The sequence below is a fragment of the Giraffa tippelskirchi genome, chromosome 4 (genome assembly GCF_054371585.1).
Source record: "Giraffa tippelskirchi isolate mGirTip1 chromosome 4, T2T-mGirTip1v1.2.pri, whole genome shotgun sequence".
Classification (NCBI taxonomy): Eukaryota; Metazoa; Chordata; class Mammalia; order Artiodactyla; family Giraffidae; genus Giraffa; species Giraffa tippelskirchi.
Genome location: NC_137278.1, coordinates 191778195 through 191801919, shown reverse-complemented (window position 1 = coordinate 191801919; position 23725 = coordinate 191778195). Strand labels below are relative to the sequence as shown.

General features: G+C 43.9%; 1 protein-coding gene across 3 annotated transcripts in view; it reads right to left on the bottom strand.

The window, feature by feature from the left end:
* DUSP16 (dual specificity phosphatase 16) overlaps window positions 1-23725 on the bottom strand; it is an 84214-nt gene that overhangs the window by 32464 nt on the left and 28025 nt on the right. For all 3 annotated transcript variants that reach the window (XM_081589292.1, XM_081589290.1, XM_081589291.1), the window contains 2 exons: window positions 12709-13299; window positions 11435-11573 (listed from right to left, as the gene is read on the bottom strand). In XM_081589292.1, the coding sequence (XP_081445418.1) occupies window positions 11435-11573; window positions 12709-12936 (367 nt within the window). In that variant the 5' untranslated portion in view covers window positions 12937-13299. The remainder of the gene's footprint in view (window positions 1-11434; window positions 11574-12708; window positions 13300-23725) is intronic.

The window sequence follows — 23725 nt, the reverse complement described above, 5'->3', positions numbered from 1 at the left end:
ACTTCACCGTGTTCTCGTTGTCAGGTTTGCACAAGTTAATGATGCCCTCTGGCTGTTGGTTTTCCTGTTCCTAAACTGGGAGCAGTGATCAGAGCCCCTCACAGAGCTGTCAGAGGACGGAGAGGATGGGGTCAATCAGGATGCCTGAGAGCTTGTGCCTGCAGAGGAAGCCCCCCATGGCACAGGCATCGGACATCCAGTTCCCAGCCTTGTCTGTGGCCTTCCTCCATCGCTAGTCTGCAGCTATACCTCGGCAGGATTCAGCTGAAACAGAGCGAAAGCAGCAGTACTTCGAAGGCTGCATCTCTCAGAGTCGGCTCTGGAGCACTGACCTCCTGCAGGAAGCTGGCAGATGGGACACTGGGTCATGAAACATGCATGTCATTTCTCCCAAGGAGACTCACAGCTCACATAGTAAAAGCTCTCTGAGGAGCCCAAAAACCTCTAAGGAAACTGGTTTACTTTCGTTTAATTCAAGGTTCCCAAACTTATTTGACCATGGAATTTCCCCTCCCATTTTCCCCCTAATATCTTTTAATAGCTGGTGGAACTCACACTTAAGGAAACATCAAAATAAGGCCGTTGCAACCACTGAAACAGAGTAAATCGGAATTTCCACACTTAAAGTATAACCCACCGGCTATCTCAAAAAGAGATCGATTAATACAAGCATTTCCTAGTGGCTAAGATGGTAAAGAATCTGCTTGCAATGCTGGAGACCCAGGTTCCACCTCCAGGTCCTGAAGATCCCCTGGAGGAGAGAATGACTACCCACTCCAATTTTCCTGCCTTGAGAATCTCATGGACAGAGGAGCCTGGTGGGCTCCATCCATAGGGTCGCAAAGAGTTGGACATGACTTGAGCGACTAACATGTTTACTTTTTTCCCTTTAATACAGGCATATGTATATGCCTGTCATGATTTAGGATTTATAATTTTGCTTCTATTAATGTTTTGTCCTTTTCAGTCTCTTAATGGCATAATACAATCATTTAAGGTGAGTTTTTTTTCCCTCAAGTAATTCTTATAAAAACAAACATTAAAGAATCTGAACATTCTTGGCCTATCTTACGGTTGCTTACCCAACACAGTAACTGACAGCCGCAATTCTGATTACAGTTTAATTGAATGGGTTTAAATTTTAACTTCCAGTAACTTTTGTGGTTCTGTTGTTTTTCTAAGAAACTGCTGTCATTTTTTTTCCCCCTATTCTGGCTCCAAAACAGTTCAGGGGATGGTCTCTCTCGTTTAAATCCAACAAAACAGGAGTCTAGGAAATGTTCTCAGAAAACAGAGAAACTGGACCATCCAAGGAATTCCATTTTAAACTTATAAGTCATCATATTTACAAATAAGTCATCCTAGAGGTACTGAACATGTACTATGTGACAAGCATTGCTCTAAGCACTTTACAAGTTTTGTTTGATCGTTACAACCCCCTGAAGGAGGTGCCTGGATTATTCCCATCTCACAGATAAGGAAACTGAGGTTCAGAAAGACAGACTGATAACCAACAGGGCTGGAATGTGAGCCCTGGCAGCCCAGCTTCAGACTGTACTCTCACTGGTTGCATTAGACCACATCTCTAAAATGCCACGGAATTAACTGCCATGTTGCCTAGAATGTGGGGACAGCCTGCTGACATCTCTGGGGTCCTGCCCTCATTTTAGCCTCATTTCACTAGGCTGGAAATGGCCATGGCCTCTCCCAAACAGACAGAAGAGCCTTGCTTCCCCCCAAGCCACATGGTTCAGAAGCTTTGATGAGACAGAGAAAAGAGAAGGAGACCTAACCAGAGACACAAGAACTCTGTAAGTTCAAGTCACATGAGACCAGTAACAAAACTGAGGATGGACTAGGGGCTCATGGCTGGCTCACGATCATAGTCTGTGAACTGGTGGTAAGGTTGTCACTGCGTCTTGGTGACTTTCAGCCCGTTCCCTCCATCAAACTATGTTCAGAGGGGACAGAGTCTCCAACAATCGTAAAGTGAGAGCTGGCCAGCCTGGGCTGTTCCAAGTCCAGCTCTATCATTCGTGCTATCCTAAATCACTTCTAACTTCAGTGGGTCTAAAAAAGTAAAATGTGAGTGCGGTACTAGAAAATTCTAATACAGAAAACAGAAAGAAAACAAACCACTATTTAGCATCAAAACAACCCCCCAGAGCCAAACAAAACAGCAATAACACGTGGTAAAACACATCATAAAGCAAACAGAACACCCCCCCTTTTTTCTAACAAATTTTTTCCAACTAATCTCTAGCAGCACAAACCCAAACAGCCTTAAAATATTTAACAAATTTCACTGATATCAGTGCTCAGTCTGGCTTGCAATGTCCCAAACCAGGACTCCTGGTCACTTCCACAGGAGTCTACCTTGGCCAAAGAGTGCATTTCCCCTGATCTTTATCTCTGACAAAGTTCCACTCTGCTGACATCCGCCTTTATTGACAGTTTTTTCCATTCGCTGACCTTTCATTCATTGCTGGACTCCAGTGACCCTGGTTTCATTTCATTAATTAATCACAGATGAGACACCGCCTGATCTACCCAAACCCTCGAGAAACTATCTGTGGCCTCATCAGCAACTCAGTTTTGAAATATGTCTAAAATGTCCCTCTTCCTCTATTAACTAGATCCACACAAGAAGAACAGTACAATTCATCTACATAAACTTTCTGTGACAAGGGGACGACAGACACAGAATAGAGAGACGTCTCGGCCCTCGCTCCTGGCTCTGTGGTCCCCGGACCCCAAGTCAGAGTCTATTACGACAAGAAGACACGGTGTCGGCTCAGGATCCCCCTTTGTTTACTGTGAGCGCAGCACTGGAAAAATGTCATGCTTCTTGAAAACAGTTTTAAAATAATTTTTAAAGTTGTCAAGGATTTGACTCAACCGTTCAATCTGGCCAAATTTCTCCCAACCCTGGATTTAATGCTGCTTATCGTCTAGGAAAGGAGAAAACAGAAAGTCGGACAACCCATATGTTCTTCCCTAAGACAGACCTGAATCTCATAACGTTGCACCCACTAGGGCCTCTTGTGCCAGGAGTGCTTGTTTTTAAGAGGAAGGAAGATACATATGCAGACACCTTGGCCTGTAGAGAAATGGGGGTAGGGAGACCAGCAGACAGACATACAGATATCACTGGCCTCTACAGCTCTGGATAGACAGCCAAACAGACTGCAATGTTAAAAATCCATATTCTGTCTGTTGTCCACAAATTCACCAGGAGAATGCATGTTTGTAAATAAAAACATACATATTACTTTGGAGAGAGAAAACATTTGGTACAGCTTAAAGGCATTCGTGATTTGTATGTTGCTTTCTTCTCACTCAGCCAAGAAAACACTTCTTAAGAACACCTCCTTCATAATTCCAAACATAAATACAATTTTCTGTAAGAGCCAATGTTAACCACCATCCCATTTTCATAGGGAGAAAAACTGCCAAGTAAAAGAAAATATACATAAAGAAACACCACTAAACAATTCTAATTGGTCATCTTTCTCTTCCTTCTGACCCTGGCAGTTATAAATCACAGCAGTGTTTCTTAAAAGTATATTTCCATAATCAACAAAAGTAGCACTGTACTACAGATGAGTGATGTTAATTTTAAGATGCAAGTTCTAAAAATGTATCCCTATCCTTGAAGTCAAACCAGAGATAAACATCAACTCCATGATTCTGAAGACATTTCCCTGCAGGAAGAAATAGAGGGCTGCTGACTTATGCTTCAGTTCAAACAGGCAGCAGATCTAAGAGCTTTATCAGCCTTGTGTGCACTGAGTCACTTCAGTCGTGTCCGACTCTTTGCGACCCCATGGACTGTAGCCCACTAGGCTCCTGTCCGTGGGTTTCTCCAGGCAAGAATACTGGAGGGGGTTGCCATGCCTTCCTGCAAGGGATCTTCCTGACCCAGGGATTGAACCTGTATCTCCTGCAGCTCCTTCACTGCAGGCAGATTCTTAACCCTCTGACAGCTGCCCAAACTGCAAAGCGGGATTCAAGGCAACCCCTTCCAGCACTGGGGATGGAGTCCATGGCTATGCACAGAAATCTGTTTACACAAAACTCCACTTCATGAAACACATTCTCCTAAAAAGTTATATGCAAATTTAACTTCCACTCATTAAATCATTCTCACAGTTTACATAGTCTCATAGTTTTTCAATATAGTTCTCATGTAGTTCAATCCTTTTCTAAAACAAAGTCCCCTTTTCTGTGACATAAATATGACCCATTCATCTACTTATTCTAGAATGTATGTGAAGGACTGAAATGGAGTATTCCTGCACCTGTACATAACAGCTCCTTCCATACTGAAAGTAAAATCTGGGCTTTGCTACTGCACAAAGCCAACAACCCTATTATCAAACACTGAAATGTTGAAATGTGTATTTTGGAAGTATTGGGTTGGCCAAAAAGTTTGTTCGGACTTTTCTGTACGCTGTCATGGAAAAACCCAAATGACGTTTCTGGCCGACCCAGCATGTTAACTGCTCTCAAGAATAATTACTTTGCACTTTTAGTCTGAAGTGTCTGATTCAGCCAACTTTATTCTCTAACCACTTAAAAATATTCAAGCATGGTCACAATCCTCCTAGGGTATGCAGACCGTATATATGGCGAGTTGAAACTAGTTACATAAAATGAAAAAAAGAAGAAAGGCAACGTAATTTTATACCTGTAAAGAAAGCAAGCAAAAATATGCAACTGTGGGAATACCCTGGTGGTCTAGTAGTTAGGACTCCGGGTTTCCACTGCAGGGGGCATGGGTTTGATCCCTGGTCAGGGAACTAAGTTGCGTGGGCGAAAAAAAAAAAAAAATTTTCCAGTGTTTTCCAGTGTACAAAGGTTGGTGTAGGGAAGCCCAGCCACACAGGAGGGCAGAGAGCCTGGCACACTTTTCTTAGCAGCATCAGCAGCAACTATGTCCTACCTAGTCAACTGTCTGCTGAGCAGCACAGAAGAGAAAAAAAATCCCAAATGACGTGGAACATTCATCTTAAACTTATTTCACTCCTCCACTCCCTCGAGAGGAAGGGGGCAGACATGCATTTCTGTGAAGACCCTCCCTCCAGGAAGCCTGAGAAGAAGCCTCCATCTCATGAAACCTGCCCCATAAATGATACTTCCAACAAGCTCCCTCTGTACGAAGCCACCAATCAGCTGGCACGTCCCTAGATCCCTGTTAAACTGGAAGTGAGTGAAGAGTCAAGCACATTTTTATCCGCTCCCAGATCTAACTACACTAGCAACTCTGAATCAGAACAAAGAAATACATACTCGGCCTTTAGCAGACATTCATCTAAGACCTTAGCTGTGTTCAGAGACGAAATGTTTCTAAGAACCCTTAGCATCGCACCCGACACTGACCCCCATGGTGAGTAGCTTTTATCGTTCCCCAGAGTCGTAATTCAGCTCAGAACAGAATAGACTTTTATTTGATGATTCCCCTCGACTGAAAAAAATTAATGCTTAAAAATGTTATATACAGTATATTTTCATATGTTGCTTCTTCCATACAATGTGAAGTAAGAATATGACTCTGAAGTCCACAAAGAGGCTGAGAGAGGGCTATCACGAAAAGAAAGCACAGACTTGACCTGAAGTGGGCACCCCTGCTTCTCAGTCCAGCCTCCTCAGGGAATTCAGAAGACTGGGCACACTGAGCTTGGGGAGAGCTGGAGAGAGTCATTTAGTAGTGTTAGTCGCTCAGCTGTGTCCAACTCTTTTGGAAACCAATGGACTGTAGCCCACCAGGCTCCTCTGTCCATGGGATTCTCTAGGCAAGAATACTGGAGTGGGTTGCCATTCCATTCTCCAGAGGATCTTCCTGACTTAGGGATTGAACTCGCGTCTCCTGCACTGGCAGGCCGATTCTTTACTTCTAGCACCACCTGAGAAGCCCAGGGAGAGTCATTCCTCATTTATAAATGAAAGGGCTGAGGTCTGTGATTCAACCTCAGGGTTTTTTGCTTCAAGACTATGCTGTGCCTCATCACAGGACAGAAATGAGGGCTGCATGGACCTCTGTTCAATGTTATGTGGCAGCATAGATGGGAGGGGGTTTAGGGGAGAGCGCGTGTGTGTGTGTGTGTGGCTCAGTCGTGTCTGACTCTTTGCGACCCCATGGACTGTACAGGCTCCTCTGTCTATGGAATTCTCCAGGCAAGAGTACTGGAGTGGGTTGCCATTCCCTTCTCCATTGGGGAAGAATGGATACATGTGTATGTATGGCTGAGTCCCTTCACTGTTTACCTGAAACTACCACAACACTGTTAATCAGCTATACCCTAATACAAAAATTAAAAGTTTAAAGTTTGGGGTGGGGGAAGAAATGACTGCTGGAGAATTAACCAATTGCTGTGGGTCCCTTTTGCTTTCACCCAGAGTTACAACAGCGAAGAAAGAGAAGGAAATAATAGAAGAGCATTTTTATCTGTAGGTTGATCTTTATGTCTAGTAAATTAACCCATTTATTCTCCATTATGTTAGCACACACAATAACGTCCAATTTCAGAGGCTTTTTTTTTTTCCCTAATATATTTATTTTCAATCTGGCACCCTTAGAAATATAATAGACAAAGGCAAGTAGAATTAAGTAATATGATGAATAATTAAAGGCCAAGAAACAAGATTAGCTTTTAGAGAGTTTCCTGGAAGTTAACAAGACCAAAAAAGTTGATCAATAAGTCAATATTGGCAACTGTTGATATCCATCAATGATGAGGGAGAACTTTCCAAAGGGATCCAAGTTCATTCTTTTTGGCTAAGATGAGGCTACAACTCACAGTAAAGTGCTTTAATCCTCTGAGGGGTGAAACAATGCTGTGGTTTAATCTGGCTTGGTTACTGGAAGACTTTGTTGTGTTTAGTCACTAAGTTGTGTCCGACTGTTTTGTGACCTCATGGGCTGTAGCCAGCCAGGCTCCTCTGTCCATGGATTTCCCAGGCAAGAGTACTGGGGTGGGTTGCTATTCCTTCTCCAAGGGATCTTCCCAACCCAGGGATTGAACCCATGTCTCCTGCATTGGCAGGTGGATTCTTTACTACTGAGCCACCAGGGAAGCCCATTGGGAAACTTACTAGTGGCTAAATAATGAATTTACTCAATACAAAAATTTACTTCAACCAGTCTCAATTCACATGGATTCAAGGCCGTGTCTCTTCCTATGAGAGGCATTAGATTTTCTAGAGCTGTCAGTTCCTTACCAAAGTTCAGTCTTTAAGCACTACTTAATTGTACCAGGGTTTTTATTAGATCTTAAAATCACGCTGAAATCTACTTAAACAGATGGAAACATTTTTGTATTAGACACTTTTCCCATAACAGCTGTATATTTTTTAAAGACTTGTTTATTAATTGTTGTTTGGCTGCACTGAGTCTCCGCTGCTGCTCGTGGGCTTGCTCTAATCGCAGAGAGTGGGGGCTACTCTCCAGCTGTGGTGTGCAGGCTTCTCATTGTGGTGCGCGTGGCTTCTTTTGTTGTGGAGCACAGGCTCCAGGGTGCACAGACTTCAGTAGCTGACGCACGTGGACTCTAGAGCACAGGCTCAATAGTTGTGGCGTGTAGGTTTAGCTGCCCTGTGGCAAACGGGATCTTCCCGGATAAGGGATCAAACCTGTGTCCTCTGTGTTGGCAGGTGGATTCTTAACTATTGGACCACCAGGGAAACTATATTTTTGCTTTACCTGAACGAAGACAACTTGCATATCATTTATTTCAAAATACTTCAAGTTCTTGGTACACTTTCCGGTGTCATCATTGTTTAACATAATCACTTATTCTAAACTAAAAAAATAAGTCATATGAAATACAAACAGTCTAAACCTATCTGTGAGCTAATTTGTATATCAGATATTTGTTGAAAACTGAAAAAGTGCTTGGCCTTGTGGGGAACACAAGATGAACAAGGACAAAGCCCTTAGCTTGAAGAAGAGAATCCAGTAAGGGCGTTAGGATAACAAATGAAAAAGATACGTGACAACATAGGTTTAAATAAGATTTTAAGATAATAATCAAAAATGTGCATGTGGTGGATGTCTATCAAATATTAATCACTTGGTTTAGAATACTGGCTGGGCTTAAAAACAGGGAAAGTTGATCAGGCCAGGGTCAAGGTCCCCGGCCAAGCAGGCCCACAGATGTAGTCAATACAGGCTGAGTTCATTGCAGAATCAGGTCAAAGTTTCAGGATTGGAAAGTCTTACTGATAATCAGCTGTCAAAGTGGCTTACCAGAACCCTTTCCCTGGCAGAGAAGCTAAAGTTTACTAAGCTAGCCCATCCCAGGGCCAGACCTGCTGTTCCATACGGAAAAATTAAGCCCAGAGCTCCAGTACAGCCTCCACTGTTGGGAAGCCTTCACTGTTAATGTCCATTTAACTGGGTCCCATAGGTAAGTCTGGGTCTCCTCTTGCTTGAGGGAAAGAGCTTGTTAAGATAATTCTTCTACCCGCTCCTTGGGGAGGTCCTCTTGTTCCCCTTCTCCAGAGTCATGACTCTCTGGGTAAGGTGGCCCCGAAAAGGAGATTGGAGCAATTGTGAATGGCCACAGTTCCTCCCCTCATATATAATGACTATAAAAAGACATTTCATGTGTCTGATACTTTCTTCCTGAATAATCTCAGGATAGCTAAAAGCTCTAACGTGATGGAGAGATTACTAACAAGAAGCCACTTTGTCTTTCCATTATCAAACCCCCACGGAGCCAACAAGCATATCTAACTGCTGAAAGCATCAAGGGGCAGTTTGTAATGAAAACTGTCTCCAGCGACCCTGTCATTTTCCGCAGCACCTGTGGGGCGCTAGTGTGCTTGTCAGTTATTTCCCCTCCAAACAGAATTACTCAAGAAACACATGTCGATGTGTCCTTCTACCCCATATCCCTGGGATGTCCTCTGACCATCTGGACCCTGGCAAAAAAAAAAAAAAATGAGCCAAGAACTGACAGCCCTACCTTCCCCAGCACTCTTCCACTAACTACATTCTTCTGTCTACTCTGAGGAACAGATGCACTAACCAAGAAAATGTCCAACTGGCCAGAGGCTTTTTTTTGGATGGCTGGGGAGGCCTTTAATCATCCAGAACCCTCTCTGAGGTGTCCTAAGAAATCTGGCTGCTCAGAAACCCCCAGACAAGGCCATTCAGTCCTTGAAGCCACCTTTGAAGCTAAGAGAAATACCGGATTCTGGGGTGTGGATGATGATACGGAGCTACACATGCGTGATTCCTGGAGCTGCCTCAGTGAGCCTCTGTTTAGGCCTAGGACACATCACCTGTGCAAAGTGGAGACGCTGAGGGTTCTGACCCAGCACCGGCCCACGGGTCCCTAGGGCTGATCTAGGTGATCAGAATGAGTCCTTTTACTTCCTTGCTTTCCAATGCATGCCCCTCCCAAAGCTGGTGAGAACGTGGCTCATAAGAACCTTCCAGGTAACAAGGGCATGTTCCTGGAGAAAGAAGAGGACGTTATTTGAGTAACTAAAACTCGACATGAGCTCATTCCTCCAGGAGCAACTGCCCAGCCAAGCTGTCAAGTCAGAGGCCCGCAGGGAAACACGTCTAAAACAAGAGCCAGGTGGGATAATCACTTTCCAGGTGTGCCCTGTTTAAGAAAAACCTTGGTACTGACGATATGATTCCGAGGTAAAGTCCCACACAGTGGCCCCAAGAAGCATCAACTGCAGTCCTAAACTCAGCAACTGAGGTCAGTGGAACTCTAGTAACAGTAAGAAGGCTGAGCGCTGAACAACGGATGCTTTCCAACTGTGGTGCTGGAGAAGACTCTTGAGAGTCCCTTGGACAGTAAGGAGATCAAACCAGTCAATCCTAAAGGAAAACAACCCTGAATAGTCACTGGAAGGACTGATGCTGAAGCTGAAGCTCCAATAATTTGGCCACCTGATGTGAAGAGCCAACTCACTGGAAAAGACCCTGATGCTGGGAAAGACTGAAGGCAGGAGGAGAAGGGGACAACAGAAGATGAGATGGTTGGATGGCATCACTGACTCAATGGACATGAGTTTGCACAAACTCTGGGAGATAGTGAAGGACCCAGAAGCCTAGTGTGCTGCAGTTCATGGGGGTTGCAGAGTCAGACACGACTTAGTGACTGAACAACAAATAACAGTTGTCAGATGTAACACAGTTACACTCCCAGTAAAAGAGCCCGCCTACCAAGAGACAGAACCTAGTGCTATGAATTCTCCATTACAGAGTTCTGAGAGCTACAATTCTGAGACAAGCTGGCTTCACTTAAGGAAAGAATCACAGCACAGAGGAAACACATGGCAACAGATGACCTGAAAGTGACAAGTAAACTATGCTTGTTCTTAAGAACAGCAGCAAAAGCTGATGAGAGAGAACTGGAGACACGGAAATCTTATTTAAGCCTTCAGCGAGTTTAAAAGTGATAACACACCAGTAACTGATGATTCCTCTGACAACTGAACTACTTGTACGTCTAACACATAATTGTCAACATCATCAAGGTCAACGGAACCTCCTTGCAACAAAAAACAAAAGGTGTGAAAGTGATCGTTTCCGCCAATATTTTGTTTCCCTTGGGTCAGATTTTTGAAGGTACGCTTGCCGATTATTGTGGTAGAACCTGCTGGACACACAGCGGCTTTGTGGCAGAGGTTACCACGCATTGTCAAACTATATTCCCTGCTGTGGGAGCCCATGTGAGGGGAAGGGCTTTGTAACCATCTGCCAAACAGGGGAAGCCAAGGATGAACAGTTGGCTTTGGAATTCAATGAGACAGAACTCCCACACCACCCTCCTTGAGGGCAGATATAAAACAGCCTTTACCATACACTTTATAAAATCATCTGGTTGCTTAGCATTTGCAAGTTGAGACTTAGTTGTGAAAACAAACCACGCAAAAATACGTAAGTTAGTTTGAAAATATTCCCCCTAATTATTAGAAGAAATGTTCTACGCACATTCTCTTCCTATCTTGTTGTACAAAATGTCCAGGACAGGAGATCTTATCACCAAGAGTCCAGTTTAACCGGGGTTCACATTGAGCACTGGTCGGGTTCTTGCCTTGGGGTGGGAGCTGAGATGCAGATTACGTTGTGTTCACAGATTGCAGGAGAAAGGAAAAGTCCCAGATAGAAGCAGCTGGCTTTGAGCCATCTGTACGGGCACACAGATCTACGTGGCTTTCTGGCTAATAAATACCAAATGAAGAGGCATTTGAGCGAAATCAAAAATACACTGGCCAATGGAGAAGAACAACTGTATTCAAGTTAGGTAAAACAGTCTCATCAGTCAAAAGCTACAAATAAATCATTTAATATGATGACCTCAAAGCTTCATTCATCAAAGGCAATGCTTTGAGCTCGCTGTGGAATCCTGCCCGCTTACAGGATTCATGAGATCCTGAGTCCTCCCACTCCTACCCCAAGCCTTACCTGCGAGCAGGTGCACAGAGCTGAAGCTCTTCTCCAGTTTACCCAGGAGGACAGTGAGAAAACAGTCTGAAGCCAGAGAGGCCACATCCTGGGAGCTTTGATCGTAAACGACAACCTTCTGACTGCAGTCAAGGTCGACCTACAACGTAAACGTGAGGCTGTGAGGAAGGCAGGCGAGGAACATAGTCTCCAAACTGCTGCTGCTGGGGCAAGTGAACTGCTTCCTGTTTTCATTCATAATCTGAATATCAGAGGGAGGGGATATAGGTATATTTATAGCTGATTCATGTTGGTGTATGGCAGAAACACAACACCGTAAAGCAATTATCCTCCAATTAAAAAAAGTTTATTAAATATATTTAAAAATATTTGAATAAAAATGAGACCTGGTCAATGTACTGGATAAACCAGGCATACAAATGGTTTAAATGCTTGTGAAAATCAGCTTTTATAAGGAAAACTTGATGCTGTCTCTGTGTAACTATATTCACAACTCCTTAGTTTTAAATCCGTAACACTATAAAAAGGGTATGAAAAGCATGTACAACACAACAGTATGCAACATAAACATAATGATTCTTGAGCTGAAGAAACACTTAAAAGTGGTTTCTACATAGTAACATACCAGTTGTTTAGTAAAACTAAAGCATGAACTCATTTTTATTCTTGAACAAAAGAAATCGCCTTACCTACCACAAAGATGAAATTTTGGTATCCTAAGAAAAACTTGCCTTGAAGATCCTTAACTTCTGATCATTACCTTCCCACAAATGAAAAGTACTTCTAAAATAATTAGTTTCTACTTCTTTTCCCAGGGCACTTGAAAACAATGACTCCCTTTCATTATGTTTGTAAACAACAAAAAACAATGTGCTGTGCATGCTCAACTGCTCAGGTATTAATTATTAGTAACACATATGTAATATATTTATACATAATTACTAATTGAGTATTAATAAAATATTGTATTAAATATAACTTATTTGTGACTGAATTAATAAAACAATTTTTTAGCATTAACAGGAAAACACAACATGTGATCATATTAAAACAGGTTACACCTTTCTGTACAGTTCAGAAAAATTCTGAGCAGGGACACTATTTAGAATTAGTGAATTATTTCGAGATATCATAAAGTACCAAAGTTTAAAAAAAGCAACCAAAACTTCCCCAAATTACTTTCTCCCCTTAAAAAGGGTGCTTCATTTAAAATAGTTCCCCATTGAATACATCCATTTATTTTCAAAAGGAAAAAAAAAAAAGCAAGTATGTACCTTATGTTTGGCCGAGTGCTGGATGAGCTCCGTAATTAACACTTTGTCCTGTTGCAACCTTCGCTTCATAAGCTTGGAACAGTTGATATTAATGGCTTCCAAAATGTGGGACGTATTGTATTCCACAAATGGCCGGCTATCAATTAGCAGCACTTTTTCCGTTCCACTTTCCAGCAGAGCCACCAGCCTCTCAGTAACAATTTGAGTTCCAATCATCTCATGGGCCATGACAACAATAAGTCCTCTTTTCCCACCTCTTCCTTTAATTTGCCACGATGATGTAATGGTGGTGTGCTCAAAGGCTCAGCCACTCCATTGTACTGAAGTGTATGAGGTCAGGCTGGTGGTGACTGGCGAGAGCAGAGTTAAACTCATGTTCGGCGAGAGCCCTCCAAGTGAATGTCTCTTTCTCTTTCCCGTTGATGTGTTCTCGCAAAGGCCTCCTTCCACAAAGCAGCCCCTCACATTTGATTCATAAAGAGATGACTGGAATAACCATTCCAACAAAAGATGCTTTGGGGCGGCCAGTGCATTACATCATTCTTTACCTCTGTTCCCTCGCTCCAACAGCTTGCCACGGGGCTGAAAAGCCTACACCGAGAGAGAATGACAGACGGAAAACAAAACATGGGGGTCAGAGAAAGAAAGAGCAGCGGATTAGAGGGACTGTATGATTCATAATATTTACTCCATTAATCTAATTCCATACTTGATGCACTGTTTCATGTGAACAAACAAACAAAGGACAAGTAGGTATGGCTTCAGAAAACATGCTAACGATAATTCACTTTCACCCCAAAATATAAAAACTCAGAGATTACAAAAGAAAACATAGTCATGAATTATAACTACCTGGGGGCCCAGAACTGATGGACTTATGGTACAAAATTAAAAAGAGCTATAAAAAGCCACTTCGGGTATCTTTATTCCAGATGGGTTTCCTTCATTTTATTTGCTTATTTCTTGAAAAGAGCACAAAGAAGAGCAGCCAGAGATCAGGTTAGCAATCCCGTGTTATCAGGACAAAAAGTGTTTTCTGATGGTTTGAGAATGACTGTGTTAATGGGCGTGTGTGTGCTGTGAAGATTCCTTTAAACCGCCCTCTGGGAGAAGAGGCAGTAATCTGGGAGGTTCTGTAAATTTCGGCCACCTTTTAAGGAAGACGGGGGACAGAATGACTGATATGCTTGTCACACCAAGTGCTGAACTTGTTGCTGGGGGTCTGTGATGTTCCCACTCCTCTCCCGGCAGACGCACAGCTAAGACCCTGGCCTGGTGCCCTCCCACCACCTCGCAGTTCTCCTTTTCTTGTACCTTCTTTTTAAGAGTCTCATGGACTCCCAGCCTCAGGACACCTCATACCTTCACTGTGGACTCTAAACCTAACAACCCAGGCAGACAGAGCTCTAAATAGTGGCCCTGACACTTCCTATCCTTTTGTCGTTGTTCAGTCACTCAGTCGTGTCCAACTCTTTGTGAACCCATAGACTGCAGCACGCCAGGCTTTCCTGTCCTTCGCTATCTCCCTACTCTTCCTAAATTCCTAAGACGGACCTTTTCCTATTAGCATTAATTGGAGTTTTGTGCCCACCGCTTAGACTTCACCCTGACCTTCACTATTCTCATGTTCCTATCTCCGCAGTCCATCTCTGCTTATAGGAAATGCTCTGCTACATTAAACGAAGTATCCACTGTTGGCATTCAACTTCTAGAGGATAAACTATCTGACAGCAGATGTTCTGTATTATATTTCTCACCTCCACAGTGCTGTGCACATAAGATATTCAATTAACACTGTTACAAGTAAGTAAAATTCTGTTCCAAAAATGACTTAAGATACCGAACAATTCATATTTGATTAACTGATAGTAGAACCCCTCAGGGCTTCCCAGGTGGGGCTAGTGGTAAAGAAGCCACCTGCCAATGCCGGAGACTTAACAGACATGGGTTCAATCCCTGGGTTGTGAAGATCCCCTGGAAGAGGAAATGGTAACCCACTCCAGTATTCTTGCCTGGAGAATTCCATGGACAAGGAGCCTGGCAGGCTACAGTCCATGCGGTTGGAAAGAGTAGGACACGACAAAGGGTCCCGAGAGCACTGATCACCCCTTAATCATCACTGAGTCCTGCTTCCCAATCTCAGACTTACAAAATTATTGGGTTGGCCAGAAGGTTCGTTCGGATTTTTCCGTAAGATCTTAAAAAGATCGACAAACTTTTTGGCCAACCCAATAGGAACTGAAGCCTGGAGAAGCTAGAAGAGATGGGATGGAGAGAGGAGTGGTCTTGCCCTTAACTTTGAACAAATCATATTAACCTCCCAACCACATTCTCCTCATATACAAAATATAGATATATAACACTGGCTCTGTCACCCCACAGAGTTTGTTTTGAGGATGAAATTATCTAAGTTATTTCAAGTAAGTCAGAAAGCAACCTGTCATCACACAGAGGAAGGAGGGAGAATGCTGCAAAGACGCCAATGATGAACAGAGCTGCCTTGCAGCTGGAATCTGAAAGACATCCCTGAGTAGATAAAGACAGAGAAACTCCATCCTCCTTTCATCCAGCTTCAGCCAGGCTGTGCCCCTTCTCACAAGAGCCAGACACACATGGAGTTAGAAGGCATCTGAGCAAGCAACCACCTCGTCCACCTTCACATCTTACAAATCAGCTCTATGTAATACACAGTTTCTCCGTTTCTCGTCTTCATTAGAGGAATGTATTGCTTTTAGTACAGCCTAAATGGCAATCAAGCACAAAAGGCATCTCCGCTACAACTGAAGAAATCAGAGTGGAGCATTTGTCCTCGTCGATCAACTAACGTCTGTTTACAAAGCACCTACCCAGGGAGTTTCTGAATCATGTACTGACTGGCCGGGGACAGGTCAGGACCTGACACGCCAGGTCTTCTGCTCAGATGGCCTGACTCCCACCCTCCCCAGGGCTCCTACTCTCAGGTTACCCTATTTTCCTAAGAATCCATTCCCGCAACGAAGCTGCACTGAGACAGAGCGACGCGTCTGGTCCACGCGGGAGCCCAAGCAGCACAGAAGTTGGAAACCCGAGAACGGGAGCAAACGGACGCTGACAATGGTCCGAGCCTCGGAGCCAGACTGGCTCCTCTCAATGGTACAAGTCACTCGGGACAAAGCAGTATCTGGGTTAGCAAATTCAGGCACGAAGGAGGGAGAAGATGGCAAAAATGTGAAAACTGAGTTAGAAAGCTCGTCTTTGCTTCCCTCAAGCCAAAAGCCCTGGAGAAGAAACGGCAACCCACTCGAGTACTCTTGCCTAAAGAATTCCATAGACAGAGGAGCCTGGTGGGCTGCTGTCCATGGGGGTCGCACAGAGTCAGACACGACTGAAGCAACTTAGCATGCATGTGTGCACTGGAGAAGGAAACGGCAACCCACTCGAGTACTCGTGCCTAAAGAATTCCATAGACAGAGGAGCCTGGTGGGCTGCTGTCCATGGGGGTCGCACAGAGTCAGACACGACTGAAGCAACTTAGCATGCATGTGTGCACTGGAGAAGGAAATGGCAACCCACTCCAGTATTCTTGCCTGGAGAATCCTAGGGACAGAGGAGCCTGGTGGGCTGCCGTCTATGGGGTTGCACAGAGTCGGACACGACTGAAGCGACTTAGCAGCAGCAGCGGCAGCAGCCAAAAGCCCAAATCACTGAAGCTGAAGGCAGCTTGCGGCCAACTGGTCCACCAGGAAGAAATCAGTCACTCCAGTTACAATGACCAGAGTCTGGAGTCCCAGACAGAAAAAGACCCTTTTCCTTACCAGGAAGAGGTCTGGTCAAAGTGGCCCTGACATGAGGATGTAACTGAAACAAAGAATGAAGGTGAACTGAGGATAAGTTACGCCTTTCACATTGTACTGCAGCCAGTTGGAGTTCTCTGACGGCACCTTTATGAGCACGTCTGATTTTCTGTGATCCCAGGGGACTAAGGAGAGGCAGAGGCTGCCACAGCTGTGTGGAGGGAGGGGTAACAATAGCTGTCAACCTCATTTACTTGCAGCTAGCGAATTCTGGGGAAGTCTTCACCCTGTGCTACAACTCTAAGTTCAAAATTTTTATGAGGGGTGGGATGGGGTGGGAAATGGGAGGGACGTTCAGGAGGGAGAGGACATGTGTATACCTATGGCTAGTTCATGCTGATGCAAGGCAGAAACCAACAATATTGCATTTGCTGCTCTTTCTGAAGAATGTCAACACTCAGATCAGGAACACATCTGTGACAGGTTTGCTCTCAAAATCTTTGGCATCAAGTAGGATTTAAAAGGGCTTCCCTGATGGCTCAGCAGGTAAAGAATCCGCCTGCAATGAAGAGACTCCGGAGACACTAGTTCGATCCCTGGGTCGGGAAGATCCCCTGGAGAAGGAAATGGCAACCCACTCCAGTATTCTTGCCTGGGAAATTGCATAGACAGAGGAGCCTGACAGGCTACAGTCCAAAGGGTTGCAAAGAGCTGGACAGGACTGAGCAAATAAACACTAAGCAACTAAGGATTTTAAAGATGACACACGGGACTTCCCCAGTGGTCTGGTGGCTAAGACTCTGTGCTCCCAATGCAGGGGGCTCAAGTTTGATCCCTTGTTGGGGAACTGGATCCCACATGCCACAGCTAAAAGATCTCGAATGAAGATCAAAGATCCCACGTGCCCAACTAAGACCGGATGCAGCCAAATAATAAATATTTTTAAAAAGAAAAATACATCACTAAGAAGGAAAACCTCTTGAAAAAATGAATAAAATAAAAGATGATATGACAGTATTTGATTGTTGCAACACCAAAAAGCTCATCTTATCCTAAATCTCTTCAAGAAGTCAACAGGAATCAAACTTTTCAGATAGAGCACAGGGGCCCAAGTGTGTATAGCAAACCCCAGACTGAGCCTTGCTCAGTGGACTTGTGCTCAAGTTCAGATTCTCAGAGAATTTATGGAAAGGATAAAATCAGGTGAGAAATTTACTGTTATTAAACTACAAGCTGGTCTTAATTGTTTTTTCCTCCAATAAAACTAAAGAAATAAGCAACAAGATACACCAAATAGGCTTTCAGCAGCGGTTTACAAATAGAATTTTTTTTTAAAGAATTTCACCTTCCTCTTTTTTAAAAAAAAATTATTTTTATTTATTTATTTGGCTGCACTGGGTCTTCGTTGTGGCATGTGGGTTCTTGCAGCACATGGGCTCTAGTTCCCTAGCCAGGGATCGAACCTGGGCCCCCTGTGTTGGAAGCCCGGAGTCTTAGCCAACACACCGCCAGAAAAGTCCTCACATAGACCTTTCTTTTAAATTTATTAATTTTTAATTGGAGGATAATTGCTTTATAATATTGTTGGTTTCTGCCATACAACAACATGAATTAGCCATAGGTATACATATGTCCCAGAGAAGGCAATGGCACCCCACTCCAGTACTCTTGCCTGGAAAATCCCATGGACGGAGGAGCCTGGTAGGCTATAGTCCATGGGGTCGCTAAGAGTCCGACGACTGAGCGACTTCACTTTCACTTTCCCCTTTCACGCACTGGAGAAGGAAACGGCAACCCACTCCAGTATTCTTGCCTGGAGAATCCCAGGGATGGCGGAGCCTGGTGGGCTGCCGTCTATGGGGTCGCACAGAGTCAGACACGACTGAAGCGACTTAGCAGCAGCAGCAGCAGCATACATATGTCCCCTTCCTCTTAAGCCTCCCTCCCACCTCCCATGCCATCCCACCCCTCATGCCATCCCACCCCTCAAAAAAAAAAAAAAAAAAAAAAAAGGAAAAAACTCAAAAGGGGAAAAAGCAGCCCATGATGTCTGAAAGCAAGACCATCTTGGACTCCAACCATCTTAGTTCTACATTGGTTAAAGCTACTCTGCCTCATGTGCTGTGGGTTAACCCTGACAGAAATTCTGAGGTCTAGTATTTAGTAAAATATATTCAACAGAGAAAGAAAAATAAACCAAAAAACTGTGTTCAGCAAAGCCAAGAAGGCAGTATGAGCTTAGCGTGTCTTTCAGTCACCTATTCCTGCCTTGACTGTATTTTCTTACCCCAAAGCAGAAGTCACAACCTGACAGTGGTGGCTGTAATGGGTTAGAGGTCGCCTGAATCACTGTCTAGACAGAACTAGGCATGGAGACCACACTTGTCAGCACCGTAAAATCCAACCAGCTTGCAGCAATTCCTGGCGCAGAAGGAAGAACCCATGCTTGGAGAGGCTCAGGATGTCTACATGCATCTCAAGGACATTTACAGGCATCACAGACTCAATGGACATGAGTTTGAGCAAACCTCGGGAGACAGGGGAGGACAGAGAAGCCTGGCGTGCTGCAGTCCATGGGGTCGCAGAGAGCTGGACATGACTGAACAATAAGGATCCACAGATAAAGGCTGGAAGAGTGGCCATCCTGCCAAGACTAAATCCAAGGCCTCTGCTTCAGATGCGGGCACCCCCAGGCAGAGTCCAGATCTGTGAGCAGCTTTCACCTAGGTCCTGCTGATGAAGACCACCGTGCTCTTGGCACTGGCTCAATGGACGCCTCCTGTTCATGGTCACCTGTTCCACCAGCTTCCCCCATACCCTGACCCACCTGAGCTCCCTTCCCCTCTCCTGTGGCCCGCCAGGTATCCATCCCAGACACATTCCTGCCACAGGGCTCCCTCATTCACCCTCTGCATTTAATGCTTCCTCCCAGGGCCCTGCCAGAAAACGAGGACTCTCCACCACTGGAAGTGATGGTCCTGAGGGAGCGAGAATGAAAGATGCCTGGATGGACTAGCTGGGCAAGAGAAATGCGGCCAGAGGCTGCTTTATTGTTTGTTTATTTATTTTTGGCTGTGCTGGGTCTTCACTGCTGCTCTCGGGCTTCTCCCTGGTTGCAGTGAGTGGGGGCTGCTCTCTAGTTGCCGTGTGCTGGCCTCTCACTGTGGCGGCTTCTGTTTTTGCAGAGCACAGGCTCTAGAGTTTCAGGACTCAGCAGTTGCAGCTCCTGGGCTCTAGAACACAGGCTCAAGAGTTGTGGCACATGGGCTTAGCTGCCCTGAGGCATGTGCGATCCTCCCGGACCAGGGATAGAACCCATGTCCCTTGCATTAGCAGGCAGATTCTTTACCACTGAGCCACCAGGGAAGCTCCCAGAGGCTGATATAACCTGAGAGCTAAGGAGAACTCATTTTGGAAGGATATTTGCAATAAAGGTGGGCTGCAGCCAGGAAAGGAGACTCAGAACATCAGATGGGGAGTAATCAGTACATCCTGGTTTTCCTGAGCATCTGTCAGGCCTACTGCAACTCATTCAGTCAATTCACAAATGGTCACTGGGCACCTAATAGGTGCCAGGCACTGGTGTGGAAATGCAGCAAAAATGAATGAGGCAAAAACTCTTATCCTCCTGCAGCTTCTAATTTAATGATGAGAAATGCATAATAAACAACAACAAAACATCATATGACAGATGGTGATCAATGCTATGGAGAAAAAATTAAGTAGGGAAGGAAGGAAAGTGGGGGTGGAGTTAAAGTTTAAACAGAGTAATCAGAGAAGGCCTTGCTCTGATGGTTGAGTAAAGACCATGAGGGGTGAGTGATGGCTACATGGATGCCTGGGAGACTAGTTCTCTATGTCAGGGCTTGAGGCCAATGAATATGTTGATCAGAGTAATGCTGAATGGGGCAAATGCCAGGAAAAGATGTGGCAGGTGTTCAGTCTTTCTTCAGAACTATGTTATATCTTTTAGAAATGAAGTATTTTTAGCCACTTGAACTTCTAACTTAAGCATTAAAAAAAAGATATATATACACACAAGAAGATATATATACACACACAGATATATAAGACACAAACATATAAAAGATATATGTATATAAGACATATATATAAAGTTTATATACAAAAAGTTTAGTATAATTCCTTCTTTAAAACTACAAAGGAAGAAGCTGTGGTTCCTATATTAGTGCATTATCTGGCAAAGAAATGAAAAGAAACACTGTAATAAGAAAGATCATGGCATACAGTCCCATCACTTCACGGGAAACAGATGGGGAAACAACGGAAACAGTGACAGATTTTATTTTCTTGGACTCCAAAATCACTGCAGATGATGAGTACAGCCATGAAATTAAAAGATGCTTGCTCCTTGGAAGAAAAGCTATGACCAACCTAAACAGCATATTATAAAGCAGAGACATTACTTTGCCGTAGGTCCATCTAGTCAAAGCTATGGTTTTTCCAGTAGTCATGTATGGATGTGAGAGTTGGACTGTAAAAAAAGCTGAGTGCGAAAGAATTGATGCTTTTGAACTGTGGTGTTGGAGAAGACTCTTGAGAGTCCCTTGGACTGCAAGGAGATCCAACCAGTCCATCCTAAAGGAGATCAGTCCTGAATATTCATTGGAAGGACTTGAAGCTGAAACTCCAATGCTTTGGCCACCTGATGCAAAGAACGGACTCATTGGAAAAGACCCTGATGCTGGGGAAAATTGAAGGCAGTAGGAGAAGGGGACGATAGAGGATAAGATGGCTGGATGGCATCACCAACTCTATGAACATGAGTTTGACTAAGCTCTGGGAGTTGGTGATGGACAGGGAAGCCTGGCGTACTGCAGTCCATAGGGTCACAAAGAGTCGGACACAACTGAGTGACTAAACAAAAAAGATTACTCTTAATGCTAATTTAATACAATTATCCAGCTCTACAAATGTGTAGTACCTAGTAAGAAAATCTTGGCTTTATAGCACAGAATGTAGTAAAAACATCAAAGACATATTAAACAAGATGCGTGCTTGAATAGAGCTATACAACAAGGAAATCATTTAAAGGAGCTTCACATTACAATAAAGAAAAATGCTTTCAAGGAGCTCTCCTTGTCAGAAGGTGTAACAAATATGCACCACAAGACCTTTGTAAGTCAGACTGCTGTAGGCAGGGGGTTGGTAATACTAATACAAACTTATCATCTTTATTCATGCACCAGTTAGCTCACCCTCCCCTCAACAACAAAATTCCACTACATAAAAGGTGTACTTTCCTGACAAAGAGCCCTCGTAGCTCAGTCAGTAAAGAATCTATCTGCAATGCAGGAGACTCAGGTTCGATTCCCGGGTTGGGATGATCCCTGGAGAAGGAAATGGCAACCCACTCCAGTATTCTTGCCTGGGAAATCTCATGGACAGAGGAGCCTGGTGGGCTACAGTCCATAGGGTCACAAGAGTAGGGCATGACTTAGTGACTAAACCACCACCATTATGATCAAAGTAAACAACCAACAATGAGAGATGATCATGAATGTAAAGAGAGTAAAATCAACTACAGAACAGTAGATAAAGCAGAACCTCAAACACCCACATATATACAAACACGCAAACATATATATTAAAAACATCATAATAGTTTTGCTTGGGTGAAGTAAATGTAATATGTATTACATTCTTTTCTTTCCCATTCTTTCTTTCTGGAAAATGCATGAAAAAATTAGAAAAAAGGCATGACATTCATGCAGACCTGCGTCCTCAGTGGATCTAGTCCTCCTTAACAGCGCTGTCAAGAAAACTGGTGGTCTGGGAGAAACAGATGATGAATAAACAATACAGGAAAACTGAGGTTTACCCTTAAGGTAAAAAGCTAAATCTCTACTTCACAAAAGGACTTACAAAGGATTATTTAATAACAATAATGTTGAGCAGTGAATAAAATTAAATTTTAAAAAACACACTTGTGACTATAAACCTGGACTTTTAAAAGAGGTCAGCTGATATATTTAAAATGGATAACCAACGAGGTCCTACTATAGAGCACAGGGAACTCCGCTCAACATTATGCGGCAACCTGGATGGGAGGGAAGTCTGGGGGAGAATGGATACACATATATGTACGGCTGTGCTTTTGAACTGTGGTGCTGGAGAAGACTCTTGAGAGTCCCCTGGACAGCAAGGAAATCAAACCAGTTAATCCTAAAGGAAATCAACCCTGCCTATTCAATTAGAAGGACTGATGCTGAAGCACCAATACTTTGGCCACCTGATGCAAAGAGCCAACTCATTGGAAAAGACCCTGATGCTAGGAAAGATTGAGGGCAAGAGAAGGGGTCAACAGAGAATGAGATCGTTGGATGGCATCACCAACTCAATGAACATGAATTTGAGCAAACCCTAGGAGACAGTGAAGGACAGAGGAGCCTGCCATGCTGCAATACATGGGGTCACAAAGAATCGGACAGGACTTCAGGACTGAACAAAAGCAGCACATCTATGGCTGAATCCCTTTGCTGTCCACCCGAAACTATCACAACATTGTTGTTACATAATGTATAAATATTACTGGAGTATAATCAGCTATACTCCAATACAAAGAGTTTTTCAAAAGGCCAACAATATAAAAGAAGTCAGCTGCAGTGTGACTCTTTCAATACAGAAGGTTTTTTCTGTATACAAAGGACTCATAGCTAGCTTTCTTTTTAAAATTAATATATTCCCTAACACTCTTAACCTGTATTTTAATTTATAAAGTTTCCAAAACAAACCTACTTAAAGCATCATAAATGAAACACAACGTGACTTTTACTCCTCTTGGTGGAAAAGCACAAATTCTTCTAACAAAGTCTCTGAGCAGCCCCGTCACTGTCCTCAAAACAGACGTGCACAAGACTTGAACAGATTCCAGATGCGGCCTTCAAGCGTGGACCACACCTGCTTCCAAGGCCCCAAAGCTAAAAATAACCCTGGGGCCTCAAAAACGGGACACTGGCCAGGCCGGGGGGAGCTGCTGGCCCCCGGCTCAGCTCCACCGACAGTGAAAGCCGGAGCTGCAAAGCTGGACAATCACAAGACTCTCCATCATAGGCTCCTGTCTGTCTCTCCACGCCAACCATCTCCATTCTAGGCCAGCTCGATTTCTTCTCCCGTGGATGCCAAAACTAACCCTAGGAGTTCAGAAACAAGTGGGCTTTAGGGTGCACTGACTTTTTTTATTAAAAAACAACAACAACAAACCTGTGGCCCAGAACTCAGGA